General features: G+C 35.8%; 1 protein-coding gene across 4 annotated transcripts in view; it reads left to right on the top strand.

Moving 5' to 3' along the window:
• The first annotated feature begins 7,169 nt into the window (after positions 1 to 7,169).
• The window catches only part of ARNT (aryl hydrocarbon receptor nuclear translocator), a 54,423-nt gene continuing 36,378 nt past the window's right edge, over positions 7,170 to 25,214 (top strand). For 2 of the 4 annotated variants that reach the window (XM_033092650.1, XM_033092648.1), the window contains exon 1: positions 7,170 to 7,342. In XM_033092650.1, the coding sequence (XP_032948541.1) occupies positions 7,318 to 7,342 (25 nt within the window). In that variant the 5' untranslated portion in view covers positions 7,170 to 7,317. The remainder of the gene's footprint in view (positions 7,343 to 25,214) is intronic. The other 2 variants (XM_033092649.1, XM_033092647.1) reach the window with 1 other exon arrangement.

Below are 25,214 nucleotides of genomic sequence, written 5' to 3'. Positions count from 1 at the left end.
TTTCTTTCTAGAGAAGGAAAAACTAAAACCTGAAACAAAACCAGGCTTTGGGCTCATTATAATAGCTACCGTTTATTTAGTGATTGACCTTAAAACAAAATTATATGTTTTTAAAAATAATTATAAATGTAATATAAAGTCGTATCACATTCAAACATTACAGATATATATATACATATATATATATATATATGTATATATATATACCAAAAGATAGAAATGTCTTATTAATCCCATTCTCCAGAGATACACTGTTAACAGTTTGGTGAATTTCTCCAGCTTTAATTTCTGTATTGTGATTATTATTTATAAAATAATACTTTATGTTTTTTTTTCATTTAACAGTATATCTTGACCATCTTTCTATTTTAATACATCTGGAGCCACTTCATTTTTTTCGTGGCTGCTGAGTCCATTGCATAGATAACCCATGGTCCATTTTCTCTATTAGAGGGCATTTGGGTTGTTTCAGATTTCTTATTGTTATATCAACATTGCAATGGAGATCCTTGTACATATTTATCTGGGCACATTTTTGTGGGATAAATTCCTCAAAACTTTAAAAATATAAATGCTGGTTTGTAGGATATGAACATTTAGAATTTTAGTAAGTATTGCCAAATTACACACTAAAAAGGTGATAGCAGTTCACAGTCCCTTCAAAGAGGTGTGAAAGTGTCTGTTTTTTCACAGTAGCACCAATATAGATTACATTCAATCTCTGAAATATTTGTCCTGCTAATAGGCAAAAAATAATACCTTGGTTTTTAAAAACTGCATTTCCCTGATTACTATGGTATTTGAATTTTATTGTTTGTACATCTTTTGAAGATTTCCTGTACCTATCCTTTCCATTCTTTGATTAGGCTACTTCATCTTTCATTTATTGATTTGAAGATGTATAACTTTTTTTTAACTTGTAACTTTTTGTGATATATATTGTTCCTAGTTCCTGTCCTCTGCCACTCCCGCTCCCTCATTTTTGAATCTACGATCAACGTCAGCTTTCAGAATTCAATCTCTCTTCTCAGCCCAATAACCTTCTTCTGGCTTCTCTTGTTTCTCTGACCAGTGTCATCCCCTTCCACACACTTTTAAACTGTGCTTCTTCTGCAGTTCCAGAATCTTCCATCACCAAGATATTGACCTAATTTGTCAATCAGTCCTCCAATTCTGGGTAAACTGCTCTGTTCACTCTCTTTCCTCAGGATTCTGTGTGAGCATTGGCAGAGAAAGAATAACAGTGCTCCATAATGTCATGAAAATTTATGCCTTCTCTTTTTGGGTCCTTGGAGCACGTGACAATTCACACCTTTTCATTCATACACTTCTCAACCAGTTACCTACAGTTGTACTGCTCCACCCAGCACCATTTCTACCTTTCATCCTCAGTGGAAGTTTCACCTGTTATTTCTCTTTGAGAATCAAAGCCATTACATGAGAGTTGTCAACTTCTCTCCCTCCACTCCAAAATGTCTGCACTTTTTTAGTAAAAGGGTGCCTTGGTTTCTTTGAGAGTAACACTTCCTCACGCAGCCCTAACCTATCTCCTTGTTTTCCCTCGGATCAGTCTCACTTCTTTTCCTGGGCACATATATTTTCTTGCATTTCTAATTTGCCCCTTTCCACAAGCTCAGTCTATAGACATATTTTTCTAGTCCCACCCCTAACCTGTCTGCCACCCCAGTATCCTTTGATTACTTTCTCGTCATTGCTGTATTTCTTGAAAAAGTGGTGTATGCTAACCACCTGCCTCTATCTACTCACTTTCTATTTACTTCTTACTCTTGGAACTATGGTTTTCACTCCCTCTACTCTCCTTAGATTTTCTCACCCTCTTCTCTGAAAATATGAGGCTGTTGCCCAAACTCTTTTATCTTGAGACTCCTTTGGCTTCCGCTGCCCTGCTCTTTGCAGATTGCCTCTTCCTTCTGCCATCATCTGAAACAAGCAGTTTTTGAGGTGTTCTTTATGTCCTTTTTCTTATTTCTTTTAACTTTGGTGCTGTCATTCTCTGTAACCACCAGTCACTTACAGTCGATACACAAATCTAGGTCTAGGGCCCAACCTGTCTTTTGGGCAGATGCCCTATTTCATATGCTTAATAAGCATCTTTACCTGGCTGTCCCACCAACCAATCCATCAACTGAACTTCTGCTGAACAAATCTGAACTTCCATTTAGCACCTGCCTCTGTTACTGATATCATCTAAATGCCTTCTTTGATATCCCAGCTTCCTCTCATTTCATATACAATTACATGGCAGACCTTGTTGATTATTCTGTGACATTATCCACGACAATCATTTCCTTTTCAGTTTCATTGACCTATGTCAAGTCCTTGAAACTTCTCCTCTGGATTTCTGCATAGCTGTTTACCCAAGTGGATTTCCTGCTTCCAGTCTCTCACCTCCCCAAAATAACCTGGATCAGTGTTCCTTAAAATTCTAACCGCCAGGAGTAGCGTTTCCAGATAAAAGATAAATCATTTGCTAGCATAAATATGTCCTATGCAATATTTGGAACATACTTATACTAAAAAATTATTTGTTGTTTATCTGACATTCAAGTGAACTGGCCAACCTGTATTTTTATTTGCTAAATCTGGCAACTATCTGGAAGCACTGAAAACTGGTGCATCTGTGGATCACCATTTTATTTAAAAAATTGATTAAGGTAACAGAATAACTTGTAATAGTTTTAAAAACATAGTAGTAATACTAACTTTAATGTTGGTAAGCTGAAAACATGAACTAGGTCAGTCTTCACAATTGACTTCCTCATTTTTTTCCTCCTAAAATTAGAAAAATCTGAATTTACAATGAGTTTGTCTGATATAATAAGTGTTTGATGGCTACCAGATAATTCTGAATACAGTAGTCCCCCTTATCCTTGGGGGAATCCATTCCAAGACTCGCAGTGGATGCCTCATACCGTAGATAGTACCGAACTCTACATATACCATGTTTTTTCCTAACCATGAGGTGTGAGTAAAAAATATGGTGGATGTTTAAATTTAAAAAAAAATTATTACAGTAAAAGACATATTGCCATTAATCCCCCTCAAATTACTCCCCCTTGCTTCGAACACACTTATCCCATCGTTCTTGCCACTTTCTGAAGCAGTTCTGGAAGTCCTCTTTCGTGAGCGTCTTTAGTTGCACGGTCTGTGGCTACCTCTATGTCCTGAATCGATTCAAAATGTTTACCTTTCATGGTCATTTTGACTTTGGGGGAGAGCCAGGCATCTCATGGTGCCAGGTCTGGTGAATAAGGTGGATGAGGACACGCCGTAACGTTTTTATTTGACAGAAATTGCCGTATAACAGAAGTGATGTGTGACACGAGTGTTGTCGTGACGGAGGGTGAAACTGTTTGCCCATTTCATGTTAATGCATTGTTCATAATTCATGATTTACGACACACTTTACAACACAACTTCTCTCAACCGTAGCTCACACCTGACTGACTGCACCGAACAAGTTGAAACTTGTCACACACTGTTACTAAGGTTCAATGTGCTGCTTCCATATTAAAGAGCCCTGTCTTTCCATTTGGATGGCATTTGGCAGCAGCATTCACCATATTTTGTGATCACAATGGAAAGGCTCCATGTCATACATCGCTTCTGGTATGACAATTTCTGTCAAATAAAAACATTATGGTGTGTCTTCATTCACCATATTCACCGGATCTGACACGCTGTGACTTCTGTCTCTTCCCCAAAGTCAAAATGATTCAGGACATCATGGCAGCCACAACAGTGCAACTAAAGACACTCACGAAAGAGGACTTCCAGAACTGCTTCAGAAAGAGGCAGAAACTGGTGAACACACAATGGGATTTATAGATGATGTAATACAGAATTGTACACCTGAAATCTACGTAATTTTACTAACAATTGTCACCCCAATAAATTAAAAAAAAAAAAGTGGCAGAAACTATGTGATAAGGGTGTTCGAAGTGAGGGGGAGTATTTTGAGGGGAATTAATGGCAATGTGTCTTTCACTGTAATGTATATTTTTAAAATTTAAATATTCACCATATTGTTTGCTCATACCTCATATACATACCCATGATAAAATTTAATTTATAAAGAGATTAACAATAATAACTAACAGTAAAACAGAACAATTATAACAACATACTACAGTAAAAGTTTTGTGAATGTGGTCTCCCTCTCTCTCAAAATATTTTGTTGTACTGCATTCACCCTTCTTTTTTTGGTGATGATCTGAGATGAGAATGCTTATGTGATGAGATGTAGTGAGGTGGAATTTTCCCTTTAGTATTTTTGGACTGCGGGTGACCGCAGGTAGCTGAAACCATGAAAAGTAAAACTGGGGATAAGGGGAGACTACTGTAATTGGATTTAACATGGATCTAGTATCATGAAGAGTTTCTAATTGAAGACAGTTTTCAGTAATTTGTGAGATCCTAAGTAGAAGAGCATAAGGCAACCTCAAAAGTTCAATGTTTCAACTTGGGAGAGAATAGGAGCTGTATTCAGTTGCATGGGTTGTATCCGGCTCTGAAAAGTGTTTTTCCCCCATTCAGTTGCAACATTTGGATGTGGTTTAAAATATGTTCAATAATGCGCCATTGACTTTTTTTTTCTCTGATGAAGAAAACTATCATGTATTGTGAAATAATAAGCTTTTGGCAGTCAAGGCATTTCTCTAACAGTCTGGTTTTCTTACAAAATCCCGATACTTTGTTTAAGATTAAAAATCATGGCATTTAGAACTAGAAGTCGTAAGTTCAGGTTAATAAAAATAATGAAAATATTGTTCAGATAAACCGTTAGGGCAAACTTACTATCTGGAAAAAATAGATGTGTTTTTAGTATTATATGTATAGTAAAGAAGGGATTTTTACTCCAGTCTGTTTTAATAACCTTGTGAAAGTACCTTTCCCATTATTGGCCTCCATACTTCATTGTGGAAAAAGTAGTCTTCTATCATTTGCCTATTTCTTCTCAAAGATTATGCTTACTGGCTGCTATTTTACTATATTTACAGTTTATACTATTTTGTTCTATGCTGAATCAGAATCAGGAGAAATACTCCTCTGAATAAAACAGAAAGTGGACCGACCTTTTATTTCTTGTAGGAATAATATCCTTTCTACACCCAAAGCTACAACTCCATCAGTTTTGATCCTAAGATACCTTTTCCAGACTTTCTCATACCTCACAAAATAATTCTTTTTTAAATGACAGTTTTTTTCTAAATAAAAATATCTTCTTCTGTAACTTGAATTTTAAATGATAAACCAAATAGGAAGTTTCTGGGCATTTTTCCTTAGGTACTGCACACGAGTATATGCTGTGCAATGATTCATAGTGTAGATACCAACGGTGTCTGCTTTGAAGGTAATCATCTGTTAGTAAGTACAGGGCTGATATTGTCTTTTCGTATTGTATACCATGATTATTTCTTTGTGATATTTAATTAGGGATTTTTTTGGCCAATAGCTTGTTATGCTTTCTCCAAGCAAAACATTCTTTATTAACTTTGTAGCTAGGTATACAAGCATCTCTGAAACAAAATGACTTTCACCATTTTTTTTAAATGAAGTGTGTAACTTGGATCTTTTTTATCTACACATTCACCTATTCATACTGGAAAACATTGTTTTGCATTTACTCTGGAAAAATACATTTTACTTGGCAGCAAGGTTATTATTGTATCTGGTTCAAAAATGATTTGAAAGCTTGGATGGCTTTTTGAATAACTGACAAAATTTTCTAACAGTCAAGGTGTAGTGGGCAAGGGACAAATGGATTGCTGGCCCAATAAAATCCAATTTTCAGATATTCATAGTTGTACTTCCTATTTATATTTTTATTTTTTTGTTGCTTGGATGAACTTACCACATTTAAAGGTACATAATAATTCACATTCTATATCTGCACAACTAGCTACCTTTACCACCTAACTTTGACCTGAAGTACTTGTTACTTTTTTCCCTACTTCTTATGCTTCAATGTACTTCTTCTGAGTGGATGATTTTTCTCAGTGTTGGTGAATTGGAAATGCAACACAACAAAATGGTAACAAATAAAACTTTAATTCTAACAAATGTAAACAATAATATACAAATTATGTTATACTACTTCTGCTGAGGTTAAACTATACTGTGAACTCAGAGAAATGAATCAATGTAATCTTTGTAGTACACATATAATCTATAAAATGCAAAGATGCACAACAGCATAATGGGAATTCTGTTAAAATTCTAATTAAATTTATATTAAACAGTTTGTGAAAGACATCTGAGAAGGTAATATCTTATAGTGCTAAAACGGGAATGGGTGTAATGTGTTCCCAGAATCAGACGCCTTTGGTTTGCCTTCCACACCACTAACTAGCTGGATGTTCCCTGCTTAACTTCTGCTTTTGTTCCCTTATCTGCAATGTGGAAATGATACAGTAATAGTATTGACCTCACAATGTTGTGAGGATTACAACATATAAAGCAGTTTAGACAGTGCCTCTCCCAAAGTGCTCAATGATTCCTATATTATTAGAAAATAATTTGTGCAGTTCTCATCTTATCACTTCCCTATTAAAACTCCATTACTACATCTCTATTTTTGACCAAAGGAAGTTATTGCACTCAATCAAAACACTTTCTTCATATATTGCCTCCTGGTTTTGGCTGTCGATGTCTCCTTTTGTAGACCGTAAGCGCCCAGATTCTCTTGTACTACCAGTTCTATAGCAGACATTCAAAAATTAGTTATTGAACTTTTTTCACCAGGGACAAAGGTGTTAAAAGAGGGAAAACTATAGAAAGGATTACAAATCACCACGTGAAGTTTAAGCATTAGAGCACCCTAAAGAGGGTTTACGAAACCAATCGTCTGGAGAGTGGCCAACCGGGCGAATCCACCACCAAAGGAAGCTTTTTAGTAAAATAGTTTTTCACTGACGTCACTCATCACTGACCTCTGACGCACAGGAGGTGGGATTAGGGAGACAGCTGACTTCTTCCTCGCCCTCCCTCCTCCACTGGACCCGCTGCCTGAGTAGCCAACTCTGCCTCTGGTCGATTTGGCGTTTCCATTGGTCGGTTTCCCCAAGGAGGCCGGCCTTGGGGCTGACTCCGCCCCTATGTGGGCGGGGTCTCTCCGCCTTAGGGTCTGGGGACGGTGGGGGTTGCCGCGGCCGCCATCTTGGATTCCGCGGTAGCAGTGGCGGCTGTAGGGCGCCGCGTCTGGGGAGTGGTTCTCCGCTCTTGCTCCCCACCAGTTCGGTGACGGCGGCTCCTCCCACTCGGGGGAGGGCTGCCTCGGCGGTGGCACCTACGGCCATGGCGGCAACTACTGCTAACCCCGGTGAGGAGACGGAGGACTGGGGCGCCTCTAAAGGAGGAGGGGCTGAAAGGGTTGGCAGCTGAGGAGACCCAGGGCTGAGGGGCCGAAGTTGGGGCTGAGGGCGCTGGGACGCGCGGGGGCGACGAGGGGGCGGTGGGGGAGGGGAGTGACCTGGGGGAGGGGCCCAGCCCTGGGGACCTGGGGAGACCCGAGGTGGAGGGAGGGAGCCGGTGGTGGGAGTTGAGGGTTCGGTTCCCCGAGTTCTGCTGGAGTTGCTGCCCGCACGGGGCTGGCCGGCCTGCACTCCTCCGGCCGCGTCCTGGTGTGCCGTGTGGTCCCCTTTCAACCCTCTGCCCACTGGAGCTGCGTGATGCCCAGTGACTGTGGGCAGAGGGTCTTGGTTTCCTTTAAAAGTAGTTTGGATTGATAAACACTGGACCACGTTGCTGTTTAGTTAAGGTGGTACTTCCACATGTTTAAACGTTTAGATTTTCATGTCTGTTAAAAAAAATCTTTCAATACCGGTATATTCTCCCAGTTTTTCTAGGCTGTACCTCCACGTCCCCCTACACCCCAGCCCCCGGGCTGTTCTTTGAAACTTGCGTTTCTGCTTGAAGAGGTGCCTCTAGGGTCTGGCTGCTGAAGGCAGAGGTTTGTGAAGTGGTTGAGGTTCAGGGCAGATCTTGCCAACAGCAAGCATGCATCCAGAACCCCAAGTTTAAATACTGTTAGGTGTGGATCGAGACAAGTTCAGTTCCATGCCATTTCTCAATGGTCATTTCTTCACAAGAGGGAGCTTGGACATTAAAAAACAAAAAACAACAAAAAAAGACAACCAGTCGAGTCTAAGAGATGGAGTGGGGAGTAGTGCAGCAGGTTTAGACAGATAGGTCTTCAAATTCCTAGTCCTCTTTCCACTATATTGTAGTTATGTTTCCCTAGGAAGTATTTCATTTTAGGCGTCTTAGTTTGCCTTGCTGACTTTGGCCATTCTCCTGCAAAATAAAATCCCTTCCTAGAAATTCCTATCTTTGATAGACTTAAAAAAAAAAAAAAGAAAAAAGAGCAAGCAGTAGAGGTGAATTTGTTGAAAATACTGCAGTGGAAGGGATTCAATGCTGTTTCCACGCTGAAATTTAGATTTCTTTCATGGCTCTGAAAGTCAGTATTATTTTGCAATACCCAGATTTTGCTATTACACTTGAATCACTGAAATTTAGTTTTTCCCACCATGTATCTGGGAACAGAGATATTTAAAGAAGGTCAATATCATATTTTAAAATCTTTAAAAAAATTTTTTAGAGGAAAAGGAGATAAAATTAATGGCTGAAATTCCAGTGCAGGAAGTGCTGAGTGATGGAATCAAATTGGAAAGATGCTATTACCATATATTAATTTTTGCTCCAAAAGATACATTAGAGCTGATGGTCCGGCTAGGTCTTATTTTTGGGGAAACGTGGTATTATGGCCTTGTAGGAAAATAACCTCTATCTGTTAACTGGGGAGTAAATAAACAAGATTTTATACTGGTAACACGTTGCAAAATACTTATATAACCCTAGTCAAGTTGCAGAGCATTTCTCTTATTAAGAGGTGGCCTGGCTAAACAAGTTCAGTTCATGTCAGAAGCTTTTTTCCAGCAGTGTGGGTGGGGTTGATCTATTTTGTTTTGTTTTTTGAACAACAGTAACCAGAATGATAATCTCTTGACCACATTTTCATTAGCTGATCAATATCAGCTTTAATCTGTAAGCAGAAAATAGCAAGTATTTGTGCAGAATCCTTGCTAATGAAACAGTGGATTTTGTTTGTTGTCCTTTGGCAGCCTGCTTCTTCACTTTGTAGATTTCTTTTTTGTTTGTGAAAAATTCTTCCACTTATTGATCCCATGTTCCACACATTATAATTAAATTAGAAGATGTATTTTTTTTCAAGTCTCCTTTTACTCTGTTATATCAAAAGAAAGATCATAGATGTACTGTGGACTTTTAGTAGCCTGCTGCATTTTGGGAAATGAGGACACAGGATGGAAATGTACTGTGCTCAGTGAAAAGACAGTAAATGGTTTTCAGGTTGGAAGTCTTTGTTGTCTGGTCAAACTTTCTTTTCTTAGAGCCATGTTAGGGACTAGTTACATCATACCTATTTCTTTGAGTTTTTCTACTTTTTTTTTTTTTTTTTTTGCTGGTGGTTAAGTTTCCCTACAGTTCATGTTCTATCTTTACATATATCTACAAAGGATTTTTAAATAATTATTTGACTCCTCTCTAAGCTTCATTTATGTTAATCCACAGCATTAATAACAATGCTTGATCATTTTAATTGTATTTAGAGTATAATTTAGAGACTATTGATGGCTCTTTATAATGTCTTGCAGGGGACCTGGTTCCTTTGTATTTTCACTGTCTTAACATGGTGCTGGATCAAAAGAAGAGTAAGATTATACTCTAAGAGTTATGCTGACGTAATATAGTTCTAATGTGATGATGGCCTTTTTCTGCATGAACTGATAATTCTTCATATTCTATTAATTTTCACTAATTCTACAAACAGGAGTGGGTGGGTAGGTGGTCCATGAAGTTTTAGGCCATATCTTTCTTGTCTATGAATACTATCAATTTTGAGGAGCGCTTTAAATTGCGTGTGTGATTTGTAATGCATTGGCTAAGGAGCTGATAGCGAAGAGATTAGGTATTTGATTTACAATTCAGTATTCAAACCAGAGAACCATGAATGAGTTTGTGCAAGTGTAGGTTCTTCCTCCCTTCATTCTGGTATTCTCCTTAGTAGAGACCTCTTTTTTGTGCTAGTACCGTTTATTGTGGATGGAGAATATGGTAGAAGGCAAGGGAAGGAACACTGTTTGGGTTTGTAAGGCTGACATTTAAGAAAATTTTTCCCCCACATAATTTTCACCTATATAAATCATAGTTTTAAAACTATACCGAGAAATAGGCATTAGTGCAGTGTAAAATTAAGATGCTAACTGTTATATTCTATTGTAGACACTTTTAAAAAAGTGTTTATATTTTACTAATTCAGCAATTGAAATACAATTAACATTTTTATAAAGACCCTTAATCTGCATACTTTTTATGCGATTAGATTTGTGGTACCAACCTGAATCTTTCCTATTTTATTAGAAATTAAGAAGTGGATAACTTCTGCTTTCTTGGAACTCTAGTTTTCTTGTTGTTTTGAAATAGTGGTCTCTCAGTTTAGTTTTTGTGTTCCAACTCTACCCCTCTATTCCAACAATCCACTAATATGAGATTAATAGACTGTTTCATGGTTGTTTTGTGACAGTTTTTTGTGGTTTTCTGCTATGGATGAGGACCTTCTTCTAAGACAATAACCATAGAGATTTCCACAGTGCCAAATGGTGATTGATCTTCAAAAACTAAATTGCAACACTCAAGGAAACTAAACCCTTTTCTCTTGATTTTACTTAGGCCATGACAGCTTGGGGGTATTTAATTCCAAAACTAGTAAAATTTGAGTTAAGCTTCTTTTCTATATTTTTATCTATTTAAAAGACATCTCTAGTTGAATAATCTTTAACATACTATTTATATATATGTCCACTGTCATTTCCTTCAAATCTGTTGCCCTTCCTAACTTTTCTGTATCTTTCATGACTATCCCAGTTTTTCCAGTTCCTCAGGCTAAGCAACTAGAAATGTTTGGATTCTTTTATGTATTTATCTGGCTATCACATCTCTCTTTTTTTTGGCATAAAATTATATATTTTTAAACATAAAAGATATTAAAACATAAAACATATATTCAAAATCGATATATTTAAACATCCAAATGTTTAAAGTTATTTTAATCAAAATTATCCATGCATATATTCAAGGACTTAATTTTTACATGATTTGTTATAAAAACAGCAGTCCTCTACGCCCTTCTCTCAGTTTCTTCTTCCCAGTGACAGCCATTTTTATATCTTTTAACCAAACTTTTTGTTTAAATAAAATATCCCAGAAATAAGAGTTTTCAAATTGAAAGGACCAGACCAGTGAATGAAAACACAACCGCGTCAAGGCACATTATCGTGAAATTTCAGCATCTGATACAAAGATTATCCTATAAGCTCCAGAGGAAAAAAAAAAGTTCAGTTCAAAGTATGGTTCCCTTCCTTTCAACTTTGCCTGGTGTTTTCCAGGAATCAGATTGGTCTTGCTTCTCAGTTGTCACACTGGAAAGTAGAAGACAATGAAGCAATGCCTTTAAAATTCTGAAGCAAAATAATTTCCAACTTAGAGTTCCATACCTAGGCAAACTATCAACTAGTGAAGGAGAGGAAAGATATTTTCATACGTTCAAGGTCTTCTTTACACTCTTTCTTGGGAATTTATTAGACGATGTGCTTCACTAGTAGGAGAGAGAAAACCAAGAAAGAAGAAACATGGAATACTGGGAAGGGGCAGTACAACAGGAGAAAAATGAAGCATCCACTTGGCATACATTGCTGTTAGGTTCTCAGTTTTCAGTCTGGTTTCCTTACTTTCGACTTTGCCTGGTGTTTTCCAGACTAGAGGACCTCTGGTTAACACTTTCCAGAGAATAAAGCAGTCTTTGACAGGGCGGAGGAAGGGCAGTTTCTCTCCTGGAAGGAACCAGGGAGAGGATCTGGGAATCTGCCTGCTGCTTAAACAGATGTGGAATCAATCCTCTTTATTTATTTTAGCTTTCATTTACATCCCCCTGCCCTGGCCTGCCCTCCCCCCACCTCCCACTGGAATCACTAGTTCATGAGACTTTGGGGGATTCCAGTATGTAAATTGAATTGGTTTTCTGCTTTTTTCCTTGCTGGCTTAGGATTCAGTTCTTGTGGGCTTACCAAGGCAGTTTACCCAGGTTCCAAAAATGTATTGCTCTTCCTCCCATTTTTTTTCATCCATGTCGTTTTATATCTTGTATAAAATTGTTTTTCTCCTTTGTATAATTTTTTTGTGGGTGAGTGGGGAGAAAGTAAAAGATGTATACATTTAGCTAACTATCCTTATTTCGGAAGTTGTGTAGTTTAAAAATTTAGAAGCTCCTTTACCTTTTCATCCTGCCATCATACTCATTTAGGCTTTTTTATCACCTCATTTTGATTAGTCTTATTTGTCTCCCTGCTTCTATTGCTTCAAACTTTAAATCTATTAGTTTAATCATATAATTTACATTTTTTTCTTGTCACTCTGACTTACGGTGTATTTTGTCTTTCAGTTGTTGAATCAGATCTAAGATTTTATCTTGACATTCAAAGCCTCTCACAGTTGACATCTGTTTTTTTCTCCTGTATGTAGACTCTATGTTCTATATGGGTCGGTTTCCCTACGGCTCTTCACAGCTATTTTCATACCTCCCTTTGGTGGATTTGCTCATGTCCTTTTGTCTATGTGGAATGCCTCCTTCACTTTTTTTGAGGCCCAGCTTGACCTACCCTTTTGAAGCTTCCTGACTGGCTGGCCGGCTGCCTGCCTTGTTTCCTTTGGTTTTTCCTTCCGATTGATTACCTCCTCTGTGCTCGCTAGGGACTACGCCAGACCTTAGTTTCAAACATCTCTTCAAACATTCAAACATCTCTCAGTCATCTTTTCCTTCTCTAAAGTCTTCTAACTCTTAGATCCTATATAAACCTATTGATTAAAAGTATGAACTTTATTTTTTATAGAAAATTTTTGCTTTTCTTGGGAAGTTACATAATTCACTATTTAAAATTTACGGGATGAAATAGAAAAAATGAATAGCAATAACACATAAAAATATACTCAGTCTTACTAATAATAGAAAAGTGCACATTAAATCAACAGTGATAATCATTTTATACCAAGAAAATGAGTAAAAACTCCAAGGATTACCCAGTGCTGGTGGAGGTAGGATAATTGGGTACTGTTGGTGAGGCTCCTGATTGGTGTAACCTCCTTGGAGGGTAATGGGCAAAGGTTGAAATGTGCTCCCTTAGATCCGGTCATTTGCAGAAATTTGTTAGTATAGAAACACAACTGGCTCCTGTGCATGAAGATACACAAGGACGTTCACTGAAACATTACGTTAGTGATAGTTTGAATTTCGTAAATATTTACATTTGTATTATAAAGTACTGTATAACTATTTAAAAGAATGTGCTAACACTGTATTTATTGATATACCTTCCAAGAGATATTGTTACATGGAAAAAATAAAATGTTTGGAACAAATATAATATGATCCCTCACCTTTTTTTAATGTAAATAACCCCAAACCCTATAATATATTTACATTTTATGTAAATAACCCCAAGCCCTATAATATATCATATATAGAGAAAGGTCTGAAGGGATTCATATCAGAATGTTAACAGCGGTTACCCATAGGGGGAAATTGGGATTGGGAGAATTTTACTTTTGATTGTTTGCTTCTGTATTATTTGAATATTTTTATAGACTTCTCCATTTGATTTTCTATATATCCATATCGTATTTTAATATGTTACTTTTGTACTGACGACAATTAATAATGGCAAAAGCAGTTACCATTTTGGTGTTCGATATATTTTTATAAAGCTACTGTTTAAGGAGTACTTAGTGTGTCAGGCACTATGCTAAGCAATTTCCACATGCAGTATCTAACTTAATCTTCCCAAAAGGTAGGGACTGTTAGACATTTTACCGATAAACTTAGAGAGATTGTGTAATTTGCCCAAGGTCATACAAGTGCTAAGTGGTATAACCCTAGAAGTGGAATCCAGATTTATCTAACTTTAGAGTTTGAGCTGTGTTCGCTCAGATTTTCAGTGTGTGCCCCACACACATAAATTTTCTTTAAAAAAAAAATAAGGATCATGCATTTTCTGGTTATAGAAATAACATATGCTTAATGTTATATAGATATACAGAAAAATGTAGAAGTCTCTAAATGCCATCCCCGAGATAACCACTGTTAATAGCTTACTATATAACATTTGCTCACTCCAGTCTAGCCATGATATCATCCATACAATTTCTAGAATTCAACAGGCGCATTCTCAGCTCCAGGCCTTTGCACTCTTTCTAGAATGTATTTCCTCCAAATACCTACATGGTTAATTTCCATACCTCCTTCTGATCTTTCCTTAATTGTTACCTTTTCAGTGAGGTCTTCCCTCACTATCTAAAATTGCTACCCTCCTATACATGAACGTTATATGCTTTTGATTTAACTTCCCCTAGTATATTGTTCTCCACATTTATCACTATATATTATAATATTAGGTTGAACCATATGAAATTACCAATATTTAATCATTTTTTTGCCTATAAAATGTTAGTTTCATTTTGTTAACCCAGTTTACATTTTAATTATTTCTCTGTTTTTCTCTCTCCCACTAACATGTAAAATTCATAAGGGTTAAGATTTTTGTCTCTTCTGTTTAATCCTTTATCTCTAGGGCCTGCAACAGTACCTGGCATATAGTAGCCATGAAATAAATATCAAATGAATTCTTCCAGATTTTTGTTATGCATATGAACTTTAAAAAGAACTATATATGCTTTTCAGTAGCTTTTTTTCTCTTAATTGTATATGGTGGATAAATTTCCAATTCAATAGATAATAGATTAAAAAAATACAAATTTTTTTTAATGTATTAAAATATTTTTTTATTGGGCCAAAATACACATAATACAAAATTTGCCATTTTAACTATTTTTAAGTGTACATTCATTGGCATTAGTATATTTACATTGTTGTGTACCATCCATCTCCAGAACTTTTTTCATCTTGCAAAACTGAAACTGTACCCATTAAACAATAACTCTGTTCTTCAACGCCCAGCAACCACCATTCTCCACTCTGCCTCTGAATTTGACTGTATGTACCTTGTATAAGTGGAATCATAGTATTTGTCTATTAGTGACTGGCTTAGTTAACGTACCATAATATATTCTGGGTTGATTCATATGGTAGCATAGTACAGAATTTCCTGTTTTTTTATAGGCCGTATATGCCACACTTTTTTATCCATTCATCTCAATGGACACTTGGTTTGTTTACTACTATGTTTCCCTGAAAATAAAACCTAGCCGCACCATCAGCTCTAATGTTTCTTTTGGAGCAAAAATTAATGTAAGATCCAGTATATTATACCCTATATTATATCATATATTATATTGTATATGTACTGTTCTAAGACCCGGTCTTATGTTAATTTTTGCTCCAAAAGATGCATTAGAGCTTATGGTCCAGCTAGGTCTTATTTTCGGGGAAACACACTACCTCTTGACTATTGTGAGTAATATTGCTGTGAACATGGGGGTTGTACAGTATCTCTTTGTGACCTTGCTTTTAGTTCTTTTGAGTATATACCCATAAGTGGGATAGCTGGGTCATAAGGTAGTTCTATTTCTAAATTTTTGAGCAATCTCCATACTGTTTTCCATAGTGGTTGCACCATTTTACACGCCCACCAGCAACGCACAAGAGGTCCGATTCCCCCACATCCTCACTGACGCTTGATCTTTTTTTTATTTCTTTTTTAAATGGTGGCCATTCCTAATGGGTATGAGGTGGTATCTCACTGTACTTTTGATTTGCATTTCTCTAATGATTAGTACGTTGAGCATCTTTTCATTTACCTGTTGGCTATTTGTATATCTCTTTGGTGAATTGTCTATCAAGTTATTTGCCCATTTTTTAATCAGATTGTGTTCTTTTTGTTGAGTTGCAGTTCTTTATATATTTTCGATTATTAATCCCATATCAGGTAAGTGATTCACAAATACTTTCTCCCATCCTATGGGTTGCCTTTTTACTCTGTTGATATTGTTCTTTGATAAACAAAAATTTCTAATTTTGGTGAAGCCCAAATTCACCAAATCAAAAGTATCTACTTTTCACTTTTGTTGCTTGTGCTTTTGACATACCCAAGAAATTGCCAAATCCAATGTCATGAAGCTTTTCCCATATGTTTTCTTCTAAGTTTTATAGTTTTAGCTCCTACATTTAGGTCTTTGATCTATTTTGAGTTAATTTTTGTATATGACGTAAGGTAAGGAAGGCTGCAGCTTTATGCTTTGCATGTGGTTATCCAATTTTCTCAGCACCATTTGTTGAAAAGACTTTCCTTTCCCGTTTAATAGTCTTGGCACCCTTGTTGAAAATCATTTGACCATATGTGTTTCTGGGCTCTCTATTCCATTGGTCTATATGTCTGTCTTTATGCCAGTACCATACTATTTTGATTACTGTAGCTTTGTTACGCATCATCATTTTAATGGTGGTTTTGAGTACTCTCTTCATCCAGTATTAAAGGCAGTTATAAATGCTTGGGCTTGTAATAAAAGATGTGCATAAAGTTCCCTGATTCATTTTATCTAAGTTGTCAAATTTATGTGTGTACGTTATTCTTGTGTTTTGAGGTTAGGTGAAGTTTATTATAAACATAATTTGGAGGTAGATTTTAGGACTAATAAATAAAACATTAAAAAACATATCCAAAGTGGTTCATGTTTTAGACAAGTTACCAATATGACGGATTATTGTTACCAACATTTAAAAAAACATTTTTTTATCTATTCGACTTTTAATGCTTTATCGCTCCTATTTTTCTCAGTCATATGTTTTCAATGACTTAGTTTGATGTTATTTCTCCTATTTCAGGAAAGGTAGGTACATTTAGAAGTAACTTTTCTGTAAATCTGGGAGACTATGTTGAATGACTAAAATGTGTTGTATTTACTGTTTTTCTGTAATTTCTGTCAACTTCAATATGACAATTTGATTCTGAAAAATCAATTTCTGTGATTTTAATAGAAGGTACTTGAATTTAGTGCACTGAGTACCCCTTAACTATGCTACCCTTACATCACTCTAAGTTCCTTTTCCATTTAAAAGGAGCTACTAATATTAGTAAATTAAATCCAGAGTGTATTAAGAGAGTCATACATCATTACTGTATTCATTTCCCAGGCCTTCTGTGACAAATTACCACAAACTGGAGGGCTTAAAACAACAGAAATTGATTCTCTCACAATTCTGGAGGCTCACAATCCGAAATGAAGATGTTGGCAGGTTTGGTTCCTTCTGGAGGCTCTGAGGGAGAAACCTAACCTTCTTTTCTAGCTGGTAGACACATCACTCCAGTCTCTGTGTCTTTGTATCCAAATGTTCCTTTTCTTACTCTAGTAAAGACAGCAATCATTGCATTTAGAGTCCACCCTAATCCAGTATGACCTCAATCTTAATTATATCTTTAGTGACCCTAATTCTAAATAAGGTCACATTCTGAGGTTCTATCTGGACATGCATTTTTACACTATTCAACCCACTACAATTATTGAGTTTTTGTGTAAACATTTTTCTGGGATTAAATACCCACAAGTGCAGTGCTGGGTCATATGTCAGTTTCATGTTTAAAGAAATTCCCAACTATTTTCCGGAATGGCTGTTCTATATTACATTCTTACCAGAAATGTGTAAGTGATCTACTTTTTCTGTATCATTCCCAACGTTTGGTATTATTATTTTTTTATTTTAAGCATTCTGATAGGTGTGTAGTGCAGCTCATTGTGGTTTTAATTTGCATTTCCTTCATGTCTAATGATATTGAACATCTTTTCATGTGCTTATTTATCATTTGTATATCTTCTTTGGTGAAATGTCTCTTGTCTTTTTGCCCGTGTTCTAATTGTACCATTTGCTTTTTTACTGTTGAGTTTTGAGAGTTCTTTTTATATTCTAGATACAAATGCTTTGTCCTTTGTTGCAGTGTGTTCTTCCACTCTAACTTGTCTTTTCATCCTCTGACAGTTTTTCATAGAGCAAAAGTTTTTAATTTTAATGAAATCCAATTTATCAGTTTTTCTTTCCTTTCATGTATCATGCTCTTGGTGCTAAGTCTAAGAACTCTTTCCCTAGCTCTAGATCCTGAAAAATTTCTCCTGTTTTTTCCCCAAAAGTTACATAGTTTTACATTTTACATTTAATTCAGTGATTCATTTTGATTATTTTTATATAAGAAGTGAAGCTGAAGTTGAGTTCCTTTTTTCGCCTACAGATGTCCAATTGCTTTAGTACCTTTTGTTGAAAAAGGCTATCTTTCCTCCCTCCAGTGAATTGCATTTGCACTTTTGTCAAAAATCATTCGGGCATATTTGTGTGGCTCTATTTCTGAGTTCCAATGATCTCTGCATCTGTCCCTCAGCTAAGACGGCAGGTTGTAGCTACACAATCTTGAAATTGGGTGGACTGATTCCTCTCACTTTTTCTTTGTCAAAGTTGTTTTAGCTATTATAGTTCTTTTACCTTTCCATATAAATTTTAGAATAATCTTGTTTATATCTACAAAAACATGTTGGTAGAATTTTGGTAAGAATTGCGTTAAACCTGTGTATCTATTTGAAGAGAATTGGCATCTTTACTATGCTAAGTAAACATAAATATATTATGTCTCTCCATTTATTTTGATTTTTGATTTTTTTCTTCAGTGTTGTGTAGTTTTCATCATACAATTCCTGTGCATGTTAGATTTACACCTAAATATTTTTTAATGATTATAAATGGCTTTGTATTTTAATTTTGGAGTCCTTGTATTAATTGCTAGTATATAGAAACAATTGATTTTTTTAAAATTAAAGTTTATTGGGGTGACAATTGTTGGTAAAGTTGCATAGATTTCAGGTGTGCAATTCTGTAATACATCATCTGAAACAATTGATTTTTTAAAATATTTTGTATCCAGAAATTTTGCTGAATTTATTCTAGGAGGTTTTTTTGATAGATGCTTTAGGTTTTTCTTTGAAGACGCTCGTGCCATCTGAAAATGGGGACAGTTTTATCTCTTTCCTTTTGAGCTGTATGCCTTTTATTTCCTTTTCTTGCATCTTTGCACTGGTTAGAACTTCGCACGCTCTGTTTAGTTAACGAGAGTGAATATTCTTGCCTAGTTTCCAATCTTACAGAGAAAGCATTGTCTTTTACTATTAAATATAATACTAGCTGTAGGTTTTTCAAGTTGAGGACATTTCCCTCTGTTCCTGTTTTTCTGAGTTTTTAATCACAAATGGGTGTTGAATTTTGTTAAATGCTTTTTGTGCGTAGGTTGATCTGATTGTTATTTTATTACTTTAACCTGTTAGTATGGTGAATTATGTTCATTGATTTTTTTTTAAATACTGAACCAGTTTGCTTCCCTAGAATAAATCACACTTGGTTATATTGTATAATTCTTTTGCATATTTCTAAGTTCTATTTGCTAATGTTTTGTTGAGGCTTTTTATATCTGTTTTCTTGGGGAATGTTGATGTGTAGTTTTTTGTTTGTTTTGTTTTTGTACTGTCTTTGGTTTTGGTATCAGTGTCATACTAGCTTCATAAGATGAATTGGTAGGTGTCCCCTTCCTCAACTAGTTTCTGGAGAAGATTGTGTAGAATTGGTGTTAATTCTTATTTAGTAGAATTTTCAAGTGAAATTATCTGGATCTGGAGCTTTCTTTTTTTGAGAGTTTTAAAATTGTGAATTCAATTTCTTAATAGTTATGGGGCCATTCAAGTCATTGGATTTTTTGTATTGGGTCAGTTGTAGTTTGTGTTTTTTCAAGGAATTGATTCATTCTGTCTAATTTATCAAATTTCTGTGTCTAAGTTATTCTTAGCATTGCCAACTATCCCTGTTTTCATTCCTGATGTTGGTAGTTTATGGCTTCTCTTTTTTGTTTTCTTGCTAGAAGTTTGTTAACTTTATTGATCTATTTAAAGAATTAGATCTTTTAAAAAATTTCTTTATTGTTTTTCTGTTTTCAAATTCATTGATTTATGTTCTTTATTATTTCCTTCCTTTTGCTTGCTTTGGGTTATTTTGTTCTTTGTCTAGATTCTTGTGGTAGAAGTTTAGATGATTGATCTGACTTTTCCTCTTTTCCAATGTAAGCATTTCAGTGCTATAAAATTCCCTCTGAGTACAGCTTTTGCAGTGTCCCACAAATTTTGCTAACTTGTATTTTTGTTTATATTTTAGTTCAATGCATTTTTATTTCCTCTCAGACTTCCTGTTTGATTCATTGATTATTTAAAAATATGTTGTTTAGCGTCCAAGTATATGGAGATTTTCCTTTTGTCTTTCTGTTAATTGAAGTCTAGTTTGATTCCATTGTTGTTGGAGAATATAATCAATGATTTCAGTTCTAATTTAAAAGAGGTTTGTTTAATGGCTCAGGATATGGTCTATCTTGGTATATGCTTTGGGGACACTTGAAAAGAATATGTATCTGGGGTTGAGTGGAGTGTTTCTGTAAATGTTAATTAGACTCCGTTGGTTAGTGGTGGTGTTGAAATCTATATCTTTGATATTCTTTCTCATTGGTCTGACAATTTTTGAGAGGGAGTGTTGAAGTCTCCAACTATAATTATTTTCTTCTTTCTGTTCTGTCAGCTTTTGTGTAACATATTTGGCAGCTCTTTTGTTTGTTGCATATACAACAGGTGTCTTTTTCTTTGAGAATTTTTAGAAAAGTTTATTTGAGCCAAACTGGCAACATATGTCAGGGAGCAAGATCTCAAATGTTCCCTCCAGGCGTCTTCTTGGTGGATTTAATCTTTATTACATAATGTCCTGCTCTGTTTCTGGTAATTTTATTTGCTCTGGAGTTTACTTTATCTGGATATTATTAATATAGCCACTCTTGCTTCCTTTGATTAATGTTAACATGACATATCTTTTTCCATTCTCGTTCATTTTGCCTCTACTTTTTTATTTGAAGAGAGTTTTTTTTTTTTTCTTTTAAAGATTTTATTGGGGAAGGGGAACAGGACTTTATTGGGGAACAGTGTGTACTTCCAGGCCTTTTTGTTTTTCCAAGTCAAGTTGTTGTCCTTTCAGTCTTAATTGTGCAGAGTGCAGCTCAGCTCCAGGTCCAGTTGCCGTTTTCTAGTTGCAGGGGGCACAGCCCACCATCCCTCGTGGGAGTCGAACCGGCAACCTTGTGATTGAGAGGACGCACTCCAACCAACTGAGCCATCCGGGAGCTCAGCTGCAGCTCAGCTCAAGGTGCTGTGTTCAATCTTAGTTGCAGGGGGCGGAGCCCACCATCCCTTGCGGGACTTGAGGAGTTGAACTGGCAACCTTGTGGTTGAGAGCCCACTGGCCCATGTGGGAATCGAACCGGCAGCCTTCGGAGTTAGGACCATGGAGCTGTAAACCGCCTGAGCCACCGGGCTGGCCCCTGAAGAGAGTTTCTTGTAGACATCATATAGTTGGTGCATGTTTTCTAATTTTCTCTGCCTGGCAATTGTAGATTGGCATTTAGACCAGTTACATTTAATAAAATTATTTAGACCATTAACATTTAATAAAATTATTGGTATGTTAGGGCTGCCATTTTGTTTGTTTGTTTTCTGTTTGTTTTGGTTTTTGTTTCTCTGTTTTCTTTTTCCTGCCTTCCTGTAGATTATGTCAGCATTTTTTAAAATTCCATTTTGATTTACCTATAATGTTTGTTAGTGTATCTCCTGGTATAGCTTTTTTTGTAATTGCTGTAGTGGGCATTACTTTATGTACACATAACTTGTCATACTCTTTTGGTGTTTTCATTTTACCAGTTTTAAAGTGTTGAAATCTTACCTCTCTTTACATTCCTTTACTCTCCGTCTTTATAATTGTTTTAAGTATTTTCTCTATATACATTTAGAAACATATTAGCATTGTAAGTTTTACTTCAACTATCAAATGTAATTTAGAAAACTCAAAAGGAATAGGAAAACCTATTGATTTTATCCACGTTTTTGCATACTATGTTCTTTGCTCTTTCTTGATGTTCCAAAATTCCTTGTATAATTTTCTTTCTGTTTCGAGAACTTTGTTTAGCCATTCTTTTACGGTAGGTCTGGTGACAAATTCTCCTTGGTTTTCCATCATCAGAGAATGTGTTGATTTTCCCTTCATTCCTGAATGATATTTTCACTGGATATAGGATTCTGGGTTGGCAATTCTTTCAGAACGTAAAAAAATATCATTCCACTTTCTTTTGGCCTCCATGGTTTCTGATGAAAAAATCTGTTGTCATTTGGATTGTTTTTCCTCTATAAGTAAGGTATTGTTTTTCTCTACTTAAAGTTTTCTTCATCTTTAGTTGTTAGAAATTTAATTGTAATGTGTATAGTAATGGATTTCTTTAGGTTTATCCTTTTGGAATTTTTACTCAACTTCTTGAATGTGTAGGTTATATGTCTTGCCAGATTTAGGAAGTTTCAGATGTTATTTTTCAGCCCTATTTCTCCTCTCTTTCCAGGACTCTAATGACACAAATATCAGACCTTTTGTTATAGTTACACAGGTACCTGAGATTCTGTTAATTGTTTTTCCTGTTCATTTTCTTTCCTAGTCTATTTTTTCTCTCTGTTCAGATTGGGTAATTTCTAATGTTCTGTCTTTCATTTCACTGATTGTTTCCTTTGTTCCCTCAATTCTCCTGTTGAGCCCATCCGTTTAACTTTTTATTTCAGTTCTAAAATTTCTATTTGATTTTTCTTTATATATCCTATTTCTTTGTTGAGACTCTTTCTTTGTTGAGGCTTTTTATTTTTTCGTTTGTTTCAACTGTGTTAGTAAGTGTTTGTTGAAGCATTTTTCTCATTGCTGCTTTAAAATGTTTTGTCAAATAATTCTAAAATCTGTGTTACATCATTGCTGGCATACCTTGGTTGTTATTTTTTATTCAATTTCAGATCTTCTTGGTTCTTGGTATGATAAGTGATTTAAAAAAAAAATTGAAGCCTGGACGTTTTTGTATTAATGTTACGTGGTACTGGATCTTTTTGAAACCTGTTTCAGCTGGCTTTCCCTGGCACCACTTTGGGGGTGGGAGGAGTGCGCCTTGTTGTGGCTAGGTGGGGGTAGAAGTCCAGGTTCCCCACTCAGCCTCTGTTGACACCTGAGGTGAAGGCTCTTGTCACTACTGGATGGGGATGGGAGTTACATCTTCCCACATGGTTTCCACTGACACTGTGTGGGACAGGTCCTCACTTCTGACCAGTGGAAATGAAAGTTCCAAGACCCTACTTGGCCTGTGACACCATCCCAGAAGGGGTTCTTGGGTACCTTGTTACAACCTTGCAAGGATGGACGGTTTGCCTCCCCACTCAACCTTTGCTGGTAGAGTGCAAATGAGGTCACAGTTTTCCTGTGGTGTTTGGCTGGGGTAGAGTAGTTGTCTAAGAATTTTCTATCTTGGTCAGCTTTCGCCTTTCCTGGTTCTATGGCTAGACAGAGCAGGTTTTTGGTAGGTTTGTTTTTGTCCGTATCCCTTCGTGTTACCAGGTTGCCAGCTTTTTCAGCCCCATGGCTGGGATATAGGAGGCAAAAAAGAAAACTGACAGAAACTCATCACATGTCATTCCTCAGGTCCTGTGGTCCCCAGCTGGTCTGCCTCCCTCCACCTTTCAGAGTATTCTTATTTTGTTCTCTATATAATGTCCCAGGTTTTCAGTTGTACTTAGCAGGAGGAATAGGGAAAAGTACATCTATTCTATTGTCCCAGGAGCACAAATAAGTATGTGACGTTTAATAAAAAATTTTTATAAAGTAAATTAATGGGGAATGGAGGACTTTCCTATTTGATAATTAAAAGGTATGGTGAAGCTGTTGTAATCAAGTGTTCAGTATTGACATAGGAGTAGAAAGATATACTAATACAGAATAAAAGTATAGAAAGAGGTAATTATCTATAGACAAAGTATAATAAAGGAGTCATCTCAGATAAATGAGGAAAGGATGGACTATTCAACAAATGATCCTAGAATAATTAGCTCTCCATTTGGAAGAAAATGATGAGAGTCCTACCGTATGCGAGGCAGGCATAAGGTAATAAATTCCAGATCGATTAAAAGTCTAAATATGAGAAACAAGTATAAGACAATTTAGAAATAATTTAAAGTTGGGGAGCTTTCCTAAGCAAGACAGAAATCTAGGAATTATTTAGGAAAACATTGATAAATTTAACAACATAAAATGCAAAATGTATCATTAAAGGCAAATATAGGTGATGAGAAAATATTTGTAGTACATAATAGACAAAGGACTTAATATCCCTTGTATACTGATCCTACAAATTCATTTTAAAAAGTCCATGTTCAGCATAAAAATATTAAAGATATGAAGTCAACTCATTGACTTCTGTTGACTAATAAATATAAAAAGAAACATAATGCAAATTAAAACAAGTAATAAAACATTTTTACCTGCTAATTTGGTAAAATTAAAATATACTATCCAGTGCTGGTGAGGGTAAGAGGTGCTCATATCCTGTTAGTGGGAGCATAAATTGTAGCCGCCTTTTTGGAATGTAATTTAGCAATATCCATCAAAATATTAAATACTTATATACTTGGACACAGTGAATTCCATTTCCAGGAATCTATCCTAAATAGCAAAAGAGAACTTAAAGTTGTATACATAAATGTTCTTGGCGCATTATTTACAATAGTTAGAAAAGTAAAAAAACTTTTAATAGTAAAGTGGTAAATAGCAATAACATAAATGTCAGTCAGGAAATGGTTGAATAACGTATAGTATTAGGTTGGTACAAAAGTAATTGTGGTTTAAAAGGTTGCAAATTGCAAAAACCGCAATTACTTTCACACCAAGCTAATATATTTATACAATTGAAGTCATAAAAAGGAATGAGGTATATATGTCTGTAATTGTGTGTATGTATAGGTATCCATGATGTATATTTAAATGACAAAAGCATGTTACAGCCAGGATTCCATTTTTATTAAGAAAAAATGTGACTGTTTTTGATAAGAGAGATGATATGTATGCATAATCTGAAGGAAAAAACAGGAGATAAGATGAGCTCACCTGTTAACAATGGTTACTTCTGGGGGATGAGATAGAATTGGAAGCGGGGAAAGAGGGCCGGAAAAGGAGCCATAATGAAGAACTTACA

This window comes from Rhinolophus ferrumequinum, chromosome 22, assembly GCF_004115265.2.
Source record: "Rhinolophus ferrumequinum isolate MPI-CBG mRhiFer1 chromosome 22, mRhiFer1_v1.p, whole genome shotgun sequence".
Lineage (NCBI taxonomy): Eukaryota > Metazoa > Chordata > Mammalia > Chiroptera > Rhinolophidae > Rhinolophus > Rhinolophus ferrumequinum.
The sequence above is the reverse complement of the archived record's forward strand: the minus strand, read 5'-3'. Positions and strand labels throughout refer to the sequence as shown.